Raw genomic sequence first — 11,659 nt, forward strand, 5'->3', positions numbered from 1 at the left:
AGTTAGGTACCCCCAAAAGGGGGGGGGATGGGGGGTTACTTTGATTTCACATTAAAAGGAATGGCACTAAAACTACAAATTGTGGATAGATTTTCAATAGATACAACCATGATTCTCCATGGACAATCTTCTCATCAACAGCACATAAATAATCTATTAATCTGCCCCCCAAAATTGGCATGGAAGACAAAAACGTACCCCAAAAAAAAGGGAGCAGAAAGCTTAGAGCCTTTGTTATTCGGAATCGCTCTCTACGCTGCCCATGGCTTTCAACCCTCTTGGTTTCTGCACCAAAACGACCCAAGTTTCCATGTAAATATAAACCAATACCCATAAACTACAAAAAAAAAATTTGTTTCAACAAAATGAAGGGGGAAAAGTGTAATGAAACGTCATCAAAATTTTTTTTTTTTTTGAAAAACGTCAATAAAAGAGGTAAAAGAGCACCGAAAAAGGAAAAACTGAGGCAAACCCCAAAACACAAAAAAAGAAGAAGATAAAGCACTTTGGTACCTTTTTGGAAGTCTTCTTCTCTCTGACTTCATACCTCTCTAAAGACATATCCGTCAACCATGCTCCCGGACTCACCAACTGTACCATTTTCCGGCACCGGCGCCGATGATGAAACAAAAGATTCAGTCTTTATCCAACGCACATAATACAGGGAAAAAAAGAATATCATAAAGAAGAGGACTTACAAGTAAAGTTCTTTGAATAAGTTTAGTCCTCTTCTTAGGTCTTTGAGGAAGTTTACAACCTTTCATAGCCATGAAATCTTCTTCTTTCTCTTTGCTTGACAAACTTATATACAACTTTGGCCAAACTATGTTATTCTCGCCGCCACTTACGGCAGCGCTATCCACCAGAATTTTGCCATTTTCCTCTGCCGACCCTCTTGTTGTGTAACACCTTTCCTCTTTCTCCGGTGAACATGATTTTCTTCCCTCCGATCTATGCATCGCCGAATCTGAATTCCTGGTACCAAAACACAATACCAAAAAATTATTAAGGAAAATGAAAGAAAAATTTGCAGAACTCCGATTAAGGTTTTTTATTTTCCTAATTGGGATCTAAAAAAGAAGGAAACTTTCCTTAATTCCGCACTGACCATTTTTCAGCAAGATTTTGAAAATTCCTCGGGACCCAAATAAGGAAAGAAAAATATTAAAAATATTAATACTACGCGCTTTCTCTCCGGAGAATGAGGGTTTTTTTTCAGTAAAATGTGAAGGAAACAGGAAATTTTCCAGATTGGGATAGAAAAAAGTTGCAAAAACTGTGCAGATTTCCCAATTTACTGTAATTTTTTAACCAAATATATATCTTTTCTGGGTAACCAAAAGGAAAAAAATGAGGAGAGAAAGATTTTCTTTCCAGTTTCTCAAAAAAATTCAGAAAATTTACGAACTTGAAGAAGAAAATTTTCCAAATATTTAAAGTTGAGTTCCCAATTGGTATAGATACAAAAAAGAAACATTTCTGTATTTCCATTTTCACCGGTACCCAAAAAAAAAAATGATTTCCCTTCCCTTCTCTCTGTTTCCAGATTTGCTGAGAGAGAATTGACAAACCTGGTAAGACGAGGAGGGGTAAGAGGGAAAAGGGTGTCTTTAGTAGCGGCGAAATGAGATGATGATATTTTGCGGCGAAATCTACAAGGTTGGGGTCCTCTGACTCTCACACATCGGAGTCTCTTTCTACTTCCCCACTGCAAACACAATACTTCTGTTTCCTCATTCTTCTCTTCCTTCTCCATCCTCCCTTTCAAAAAACAAACATTTATTTAGATTCTCTTCAGATACAAAAAGTAAACGGGAAGAGATAAAGAACAAACATCTACTTACCTCAAGATCTGTGTTTGATACAGGAAATCCTTGAAAATACAAACCACAATATGAGGTTTTGAGGGCTGAAATAAAAGGGAATCAGAGGGGTGAATGTTTGAACATGGTAGAAGATAAGAAAAAGATGAAAACAAATATACCTCAAATTTGAAGATTTTTCATCAAAAATAAGAAGATACAGCAAATGGGTTTCCCCAAAAAGTGAAACTTGTTTATGAAAATCAGAAAATTCCAGCACCAAATTCTTCTCTTTCTTGGTCTATATGGCTATCAATTTCGGACAGTTCTTGAGTTTAAGTGTTTTTTCCGGAGACTGTTTCTTTCTGAGAAAAAACTCTCTTTGGATATGATGAAATTGGAAAGGGTGGAGTGGGTGGGGGTTTCTTCTTCTTCCTCGTCTTCTCTCTCTGCTCTATCTCCATTTATATACACTCCAAAGAGCGCACTCGCAGCAGATTGCATTTTAGCCGTCTGATTATCTAGGGGACGGCTTTGATTCAGTTTAACCTATGCTAACGCTCCAAGCCCATATAGATATAGGCCTAAACAGAACCAAACCACACCAAAAGCCCATTCTTTTTGGTTGGAAAAAAGGATCTATATGCAAATAGCCCGTCGAATTCATTGTTTATTTTTTATAGCCACTATATATAAATAAAAACATATTGATTATATATATATATATAATCGTCAGATATTTTTATTTAGAGTAATTGGTGGATGACTATTTAGATTAATTATTATTGAATAAACTTTAAAAGTGGCTTCAGCTGTCCATAATTAATTTGAGAAAACTGTTCAGTTTGACGCCCCTAAAAATTTTTTGTTACTATTAGCCGGACTCATAAAACACAATAAATAGGGAGAAATTCAAAAATAGTCAAATTTACAACTGGTCGTTCAAAAATAGCCCAATTACAAAAGTAATCGAAATTTAGCCACTTTTTATGTAAAGATAAATCTGAGCGAAAACACTGTTCAAAACCCGGAAAATACTCCAGTATATTATGCTGAAGTTCCAGCATAAGTATACTTGAACTCCAGCATATTATACTGGAGTTCCAGGATAAGTATGCTGGAACTCCAGCATAATATGATGGAGTTCCAGCATAAGTACACTAGAACTTCAACATAATATACTGGAGTTCCAGCAAGTATATTGGTCCAGTATAATATACTGGAGTTTGGAGCACAGGTGCTCCAGTCTCCAGTATATCATACTGGAGCAAGCAAAGTATACCGGTCCAGCATAATATGCTGGAGTTCATACACAAGTGCACCGAACTCCAGTATATTATGCTGGACCGGTCTCTATTGCAGCAAAATAGTGGCTATTTTTCATTGACTTGGTAAACGCTAGCTATTTTTGATTGACCAATCCGAAAACTGGCTATACCGTGCTATTTTTACCTACAAATAATAGCTTTAAATTATCTTTTTATTATAAAGTGGCTAAACTTCTAGTTTTTTCAATGCCATAAAAAATTTCATAATAAAATAAGGGATTTAACCTAACTATATACTATGTTAGAAACTTATTTACTCTCACTAACTAGAGAGGTTTTAACTTAATTAAAATTTAATATACAATTTACTAATTATATACATAAATTAATTATAAATAAGAATTCCTTAATATTAGGCATTTTACATAGGTAGCTTATCCTCTCCCCCCCACCCCCATTTGGAAGCCTATTTCCAAGCCATTCCAAAAGCCCTAGAAAAAGGCCTTTATTTTTTGAAGATTCACTTTCATCGTGACCACGAAAAGACAATCCAAAGTCCAAGAGAAATCTTGCAACATCAATCGAGGCATTTTAACGAATTCGTTATTCAGTTTTTTGTTGATCGGATTGCTTTTCAAAAGCAGCTTGAATTGATTGAGATTGATTTGACAAGTCTAGCATATTGTTGAAGCACTTATGGTGGAGATTACTTACTTCACCAACATGTAGATCAAATCTTTCGGTTGCTTTATTCCAAGCCTTAAAGTCGGTTTTTGTGAAAGAGTCACCTGTGCTTCCATTAACGTAATCATTTTTGAATAAATAACAATATAAACAAAATGCGGCATCTTTCTTCACACTATACTCTAACCATCTAGAATACGAACCTTTAAACCAACCCGAACTAAATTGGCGCATTTTCTTCCCAAATAAAGTTTTAGGAAATTTGTGATCTGGTTGGCAGGGCCCTCTTTGGATGTAGTGTCTTCTCACTTCATCCCGTATTCTAGGGTATATCTATCAATGGGTATTCTCTCTCCGGGGTCGGTATTAAGTGATTTCACATCAAACTCTTCGACAAAATGGGAGGAATTGTCTCTAAAACTAGAACTTGGTTGAGGAGAATTTAACCTCGTCAAAAATTTGTCCATCTCAATTCACATCAAGAGAACTTCCTACAAAGCAACAATGCCAACCAAAATAATATTTTTAATATGATTAATCAACCAAACTTTTTGAGGAGTAAAAAGAAACATAATAAGTGAACATTGGTTCCGTTTGTACAAATAAAGGGGTTTTGTTAACTATTAATCAGCAACTCAAAAAGTGTCGAGTGCTCAGTGACAAAGGTTAATGAGTTCAATCGAATAACTTAACATTTAACAAGTGAAGTAGTATAAGATTACAAAAATCTTATACTACTCATTGAACTCATTTTAAGAGATATCATTTTAAGCAGTTATATCAAAGAGCTCACCGTTTCTAATTTTTTGAGAGTCGAGCAAACAATAAATTTCAAAAACTAAAAGAAGTACACCTTTTGGGGCCTTAAAATTTTTGGGGCCTAAATCAAAGGCTTTACTAGCCTCAATAAAATCAAGAAAAATTACAGAAGTTCAGAGATTCAATCAAAATAGAATAGCCAAAAGTGAGAACAAGACACAAATAAGAGGCAAGCAAAACCTTCTAGTTAAGCCCCTTCTCAATCGTATTTTAAAAGGAATTTTTTTAAACCCTAACTTAGAAACTGAAAGTTACCATTAGAAAAGTGAAAACAAGATGGAGAATTCCAAGTATAATTTTTAAAATCTTACCTAGAAAAAGATTCGGCAGCTGCTTCATGCCTTAATCCCTGAAGAAAGAAACGTGTGATGCCATGATGGTGAATAGGTGAAGGATGAAATTTGTTTTGGTTTGGGTTTAGAAGAAAGAACTGATGTCAAAGAGAGAGAAAAGGGAGTAGGCGTTGAAATTTGTTTTGGGTTTAGAAGAACCTTATGTCAAAGAGAGAGAAAAGGGTACTAGTAGGCGTGTGCAAAAAGGGTACTAGTATGCGTTAAATTAAAGGCCTGACCAAATGAGATCCAATCAAAAAAATTATTTTGATTGTTGGACCTAAGATTCGAACCTGAGTCTTGAAGAAGCCAACTACTCCCACAAACCAACTCTTCTATCCAGTCTTTGTGACTGAGGGTGGCGCATAATATATTTATAGGGGTCCTTCCTGTATTAACTTATATATATAGAATATATATNATTGAGAAGAATTAAACCTCGTCAAAAATATGTCCATCTGAATTCACATCAAGGGAATTTCCTAAAAAGCAACAATGCCAAGCAAAACAATATTTTTAATATGATTAATCACACTCCTTATTTTATTATAAGTCATAACTATATTATTATTATTTTATTAAAGATAGAAGAATCACTTACCAATTTCTGAAAGGTATCCTTAAAATCCAAATACAATTTGGTCTCAAATCATCCACTTCACTGAAATAATATTTCAAATAGCATTAGCACAAATCTTCAAATACCTATGAAATTAATTTATTAAGATAAAAAATTAGCACACCAACTAGGTTAAGTCCGCTCAAACAATGAATTCAAAAACTAAAAGAAATACACCTTTTGGGGCCTCAAAATTTCTAGGGCCTAAATCAAAGGCTTTACTAGCCTCAACAAAATCAAGAAAAATTACAGAAAATTCAGAGATTCAATCAAAATAGAATAGCCAAAAGTGAGAACAAGACACAAATAAGAGGCAAGCAAAACCTTCTAGTTAAGCCCCTTCTCAATCGTATTTTAAAAGGGATTTTTTTAAACCCTAAATTCGAAACTGAAATTTACCATTAGAAAAGTGGAAACAAGATGGAGAATTCCAACTTCCAAGTATAATTTTCAAACTAGTATTAGTACCCGCGCGGATTCACGGACACTAATCATGTCAAATATTTAAGTTATTTGAATTGTATGTAAATAATCTTAATTTTACACTTTCTCAGTAAAATATAGATAATCATTGAATTAACTAAATGAGAAAAAAAATTAACCATTTCTTCTATAATTCTTTTTTGATACATTCTTGCTGGTGTCATTGGATCCTAAAAATAGTGAGGAAGCAAAATAATATTTATGGCAAAATAATCAAATGTTGAGACAATGAATGACTCTTTGGATAAGACTTAACTCTTTTACTACTACTTGAACTCTTATTTGGTGTGTTGATATCTCTTAAAAAATATTTCTTTCTTAAATTTCGTTTCTATAATATTATTTTTCAATAATAATTATTTTTATAATAATATAATTGAAAATATTATTCTTAATTCAAAACTCATTTTAGTTAGCTTTCTAAAAATATAAAAAATTCTTTAGCTAGTGAATTTTTTTTACTCCATTTTAATATTTGACATTAACCATATAAAATGTCTGAGTTATTTGAATTATATGTAAATAACCTTAACATTTGAACCTTCTAAATAATTATGGATAATCGTCAGATATTAATTAAGAAACACTACATGAAAAAAGACTAATATTTTCTCAATTCTCGTAGTTATAATTTTATTTTTGCACTATTCTCATAGGTGTAATTGGAACCTAAATATAGCCACAAAGTGAAATAATGACTCATATTTAATGCAAAGCACAAAGGTTGACACGATATAAACGATTCTTTGATTACGACGTGACTCTTATACTACGACTTGAACTCTTATTTGGTATGATTTTATCTTCAAAAACTATTTCTATTTTGAAATTTAAATTTCTAGAACTTTATATATTTTACTAATGATTATCTTCATAATGATGCATGTGAAGATATTATCCTTAATTTAAAATTCACTTTAATCGGCTATCTAAAAATTTAAATGATTCTTTGGCCCGATTTATTTCAGTATGACTCCACATTAAGTTTATCGATATCTCTAGCCCAAGAACTTAAATTTTTAATACCCTATATATACAAAAAATTTGTTCTTTGAATCATTTAATGTTAAATTAGTTGATTATTATTATAAAATATTGCATATATTATCTTAAAATTGTCAAGTAGTTTATTTTTCGACACCATACTTGGCTTAACCTCAATGCAAACTACTCAAATTGCATTCCAATTCAAGTTCGAATATCATATCAGTTTGTTAGTAATAGTGATTTTTTTTTAAACGGCACATAATGTAAATTAAAAAAAATATTCTAAGATATCCTTATCTTATAATCTATGTATTTGAGTTGAAACAAAAATATTTGAAATCGATGTGATTAACTTTCATATATTTTATACTCAACAAAGATGAAACATAAGAAGAAATTTGTTGTCATCTTTTATTTCTCCTTTTTAGATCTTTCTAATATTAATATTTATTTTCTTTTATCTTATTTTTTATGTCATTATTTCTTTTGTTACAAAAAATTTATTTATTTCACTATAATAGGACGAATCTTAATAAAAATTAACTACATATGAACTTTAATTATATTTTTATTCTTTGGTTGAAATTATTTCATATTTTTCTTTTGACTTTGTCTAATCAGCCGAAATAGGTGCTCACCCGACCACTTAAATGAAAAATTAAATGACGTGTAATTTATATATAATCCAAATATAATATGTGTATAATCGTGTGTTGTCGGTATATCATCTATTTATATTAGCTACAAAAAGTAAACAATAAATATGGCCAAATATTATGTAAATATTCCATAAGATTTCTATTTTTTGAGTTTATCCATGATATAACTTTTATTATAATAGTTTTAAAATTCTCTACTAATGTTCAGAAATATCTTATCTTTTTATTATCTTTGAATTAAAAAAAAAGTAAAGACTTTTTTCAAAATAATCTGTTTACATTTTAAAAAAAACATTTCACGTCATACCAATTTTTTCTTTATATATACTCTTTGTTATACTTAAAAGTCGCTATAGAAACTATCAATTAGAAACCAATTTCTCTTTTATTGCGTTTGAAAAAAAAAACTTTCCACATAATTTGATGATTCAAAACTAATATTCTTCAACGAAGAAAATATTATACTCTTACAATATTGGCTTGACTACAGCTAAATAAAGGGGTTTAGCTTATACCCTTCAATTCCAGGAATGTGCTAAATTAAAATTAATGATAGCAATTGTATAGACAAAGTTTTGTTATTTGTTTGATGTCTATTTATGCAAATTGACTCTTCAAACAAATATTCTTCAAGAAGAAAAAAGAAATAACTTTTTTTCTTAATACTGACTGATTTTGTGATGTTTCTTTCTCCAGCATGTATGTTTACTTTATTATATATGTAAGTAAACTTTTATTTGGTTTTGTAAACTCTTTTTTGTTATTTAAATAAACATAGACGTGTACCCTATATATTATATTTATTTTAAAAGAATTTCTTTTTATTCAAATCTAGCTATTGTTTTAAAGAACTTATAGGATTTTAAATGTAAAAGAGTTCTATAGTTATATGGAGTAGTTTTTTTTTTTTGCTAGAAGCGAAGTAGTATTTAAATAATTAGAAAAAATAACAAAAGTTCCTAACATGATTGCATATGACATTAACCGAATTAAGTATGATAACATGATAAAAAAAGATATATTTATTTTTAATTTTAATCTTTAATATATATATAGATCTTACCCAGAAAAAGATTCGGCAGCTGCTTGATCCCTGAAGAAAGAAACGTGTGAAGGTGAAGGATGAAATTTGTTTTGGGTTTAGAAGAAATAACCTGATGTCAAAGAGAGAGAAAAGGGAGTAAGCGTGTATTTTTAACCTTTGAACGGAATTAAGATTCAATTAAAGGTCTCACCGAATGAGACCCAATCAAAAAAAATTGATTGTTGGACCTGAGTTTCGAACCTGGGTCTAGTCAGCTACTCCCACAAACCAACTCTTCTATCCAGTCTTTGTGACTAAGGGTGCCGCATAATATATTAATAGGGGTCCTCCCTGTATTAACTTATATATATAGAATATATATACAATATTTTTACCGAGGCCAACGGGTGCCCGTGACCCCCCACCCCCTAGCGTAGGTCCGCCCCTGGCAACAACAGTCATGGCCTCATGGGCTACGAAGCAAAATGAGTAGTAATACTTTTAGGGATGGCAAACGGTGTGGTGCGGTGCGGTTGCGGGGCAAACCCGCATAAACCCGCGAGGATTTTAACCCGCCCCGTCCCTCCCGCCATAGCATTTGCACCCACATCCACCCGCCCCACACTCACACCCGCATTCAACCGCCCCGCCCCGCATAGTTTTCTAAACTTGTGTATTTCTATTCTCAGAAAACGTGATGTTTCCACCTAGAACCATAAGACAATGATTCAAATTTAAGGCAATGCTGCATTGAGATTTGAGAACAGTTTACTCTAAATGTCACGAGTTCCAATTTTAATGAGTTCAATTACTGCTGATTAGTTAAACAATAATTTAATCATAAAATATTTGTCTAAACAACATTTTATTTTCCTTTAACTGAACTTCTGACTTAATTAACAATTTTTATGAAGTATCAATTATTTAAACAGATGTTCTGGTCTTTAAGGTTTGTCACAAACCTTGCTTATGTCTTATTGGATAATTTACAGAATATACACTAGGCCTAATCTAGAAAATTTGGGCAAACCTGCATAAACCCGCAAATCGCCCCGCACCGCATCAGTCTTTTAAGAACTTATCTCAACCCGCCCCGCACCCGCACCGCCCCGCATAGCCTTAAACCCGCCCCGCACCGCCCCATTTGCCATCCCTACGTGACCTGTAAGTCATACAGAGACAACTTGACCGTTGCTCCAAGGCTCCCCTTCTCTCTGAACAAAATAACATCATTAAAAAAGATATTGGTACGAACGTTGAATATTACTACTTATACTTAATTTTCAAATGAGATGATTCACAAAATTTAACATAATATCGGAGCACGTTTAGATTTTGGTTTGAATCTCATCATTTATTGTCAACAAAATATTCACGTATTTTACCAATAAAATTTAAAAGTATACTATAAATTCATGCATTTAAGTGGTTTAATTTCCTCATGATTTTACTTGTACATATTCGACATCACCAAACAACTTCCTTTTTGTTTTTGTGATTTTCATCATCAAATTTCCAACCATCTTTTGGGGGCGAATCTAGGCTTAATTAAGCCTTTGGGTTTCCGTCAACTTAATAGCTTTTGCATAAATCTTTGTATTAAGATTATTTTTACTGTAAATTTATTTATTGTTATATATATATAACTCGAAACTACTGTAGAAATTTATAAATTTTAAATCTTGGATCCATATCTGCCGGCTTTTTCATACGAATATGATCAATTCAAGCCATGCAATTGCATGGGAGTTGTTTCCTATTGGCCTTTTTCTAGAAAAGTCTGAGACAATTCCAATGTTTCCTCTCCAATCAAATATTAATTCCCTTTGGTGGGGTTAAGGATATTTGGATGGAAAAGGTAAACTGGATTCTCCTCAATTAATCCAATTATTCCTTTTCTAGAATTTTATATTCTTTCTTCTATACTTTTAATTATATGGTCACATATATTTTCATGGTCTTACATCATTGTATACGAATTTACTTTTGATTAGGGGTATTCAAATCGAACCGGAAAATCGCACCAAACCGAAAAATCAAACCAAACCGATTAAAAAACCCGACTAGGTTTGGTTTGACTTGGTTTGGTATTGAGTAAGAAAATCCGAACCAAACCGACATATAAATATATAAATTTTATTTATATTTTTAAGACTTTATAGTGAATTTTTTTAGAAAATGTTGAAATATTTGGAATCCTCTCATGTATTAACCTTGAAAGCGTAAATTAACGAAAAATTATTGCTAGATGACTAAGAAAATAACTATCATGTGTTACTAAAAAAATTCTCCCATAAAAATATTCTAATAGATCATATGTTTGTCAATTTTTTTCCATATTTACTAAACATATATTCACTTATCAAAGCTTTATTTATAATTTTAACAAAGTAAGATTGAAATAATATTCATGTAACAAAAAAACCCGAAAACCCGAAAAACCCGATAAAACCGAACCAATCCAAACCGATATAGTTGGTTTGGTTTGGTTTTGATAAAATCCGAACCAACCCGGTCCATGTACACCCCTACTTTTGATATACGTACGTGTCGATAGTCTATCTGTATTACGAGAAACGTCGAGTATTTGAAGAGTTCAACTTAACTTGATAGTGTGTATATATATATTGACGATGCATATAACTAAAACTTATATTATAGAGTAATTTTTGTGCACTTATTGTATTGGTCAGAATTTGACCACACGACCACATCAGCAATGATCCCGTCCCGACCACCCTGCAGCGATAATCAACGAACCCGACTTCGCCTAATCTCTGTTATTCACGACATGAGCATCGAGGTCGAGGCCTCCCCATGAGGAGAGATCACCTCCCCGACCCGGCCCGAACAAAAAGCATGAGAAGTTTTGGGCTATAAATAGGGGGGCCCGGAGGATCCAAAAAAGGGGGTGGGGGGGGGGTGGGTCGGGGGACTCAGTAGAAAGAGAAACGTAAAAAACTAGTTTAAGAAAGAGAGAAG

The 11,659-nt window shown here is 32.5% G+C and overlaps 2 protein-coding genes across 2 annotated transcripts in view; both read right to left on the minus strand.

Annotated features, from left to right (window-relative positions):
- LOC109218952 (COP9 signalosome complex subunit 2-like) overlaps window positions 1-11,659 on the minus strand; it is a 40,146-nt gene that overhangs the window by 16,040 nt on the left and 12,447 nt on the right. The window lies entirely within an intron of this gene.
- On the minus strand, window positions 235-1,756 carry LOC109218950. The gene is made up of 4 exons (XM_019383347.1): window positions 1,572-1,756; window positions 699-975; window positions 514-591; window positions 235-285 (listed from the first exon to the last, which is right to left on the minus strand). The coding sequence occupies exons 1-4, from the start codon at window positions 1,754-1,756 to the stop codon at window positions 235-237; spliced, it is 591 nt and encodes a 196-aa protein (XP_019238892.1).

The sequence above is a fragment of the Nicotiana attenuata genome, unplaced genomic scaffold (genome assembly GCF_001879085.1).
Source record: "Nicotiana attenuata strain UT unplaced genomic scaffold, NIATTr2, whole genome shotgun sequence".
Taxonomy (NCBI): domain Eukaryota; kingdom Viridiplantae; phylum Streptophyta; class Magnoliopsida; order Solanales; family Solanaceae; genus Nicotiana; species Nicotiana attenuata.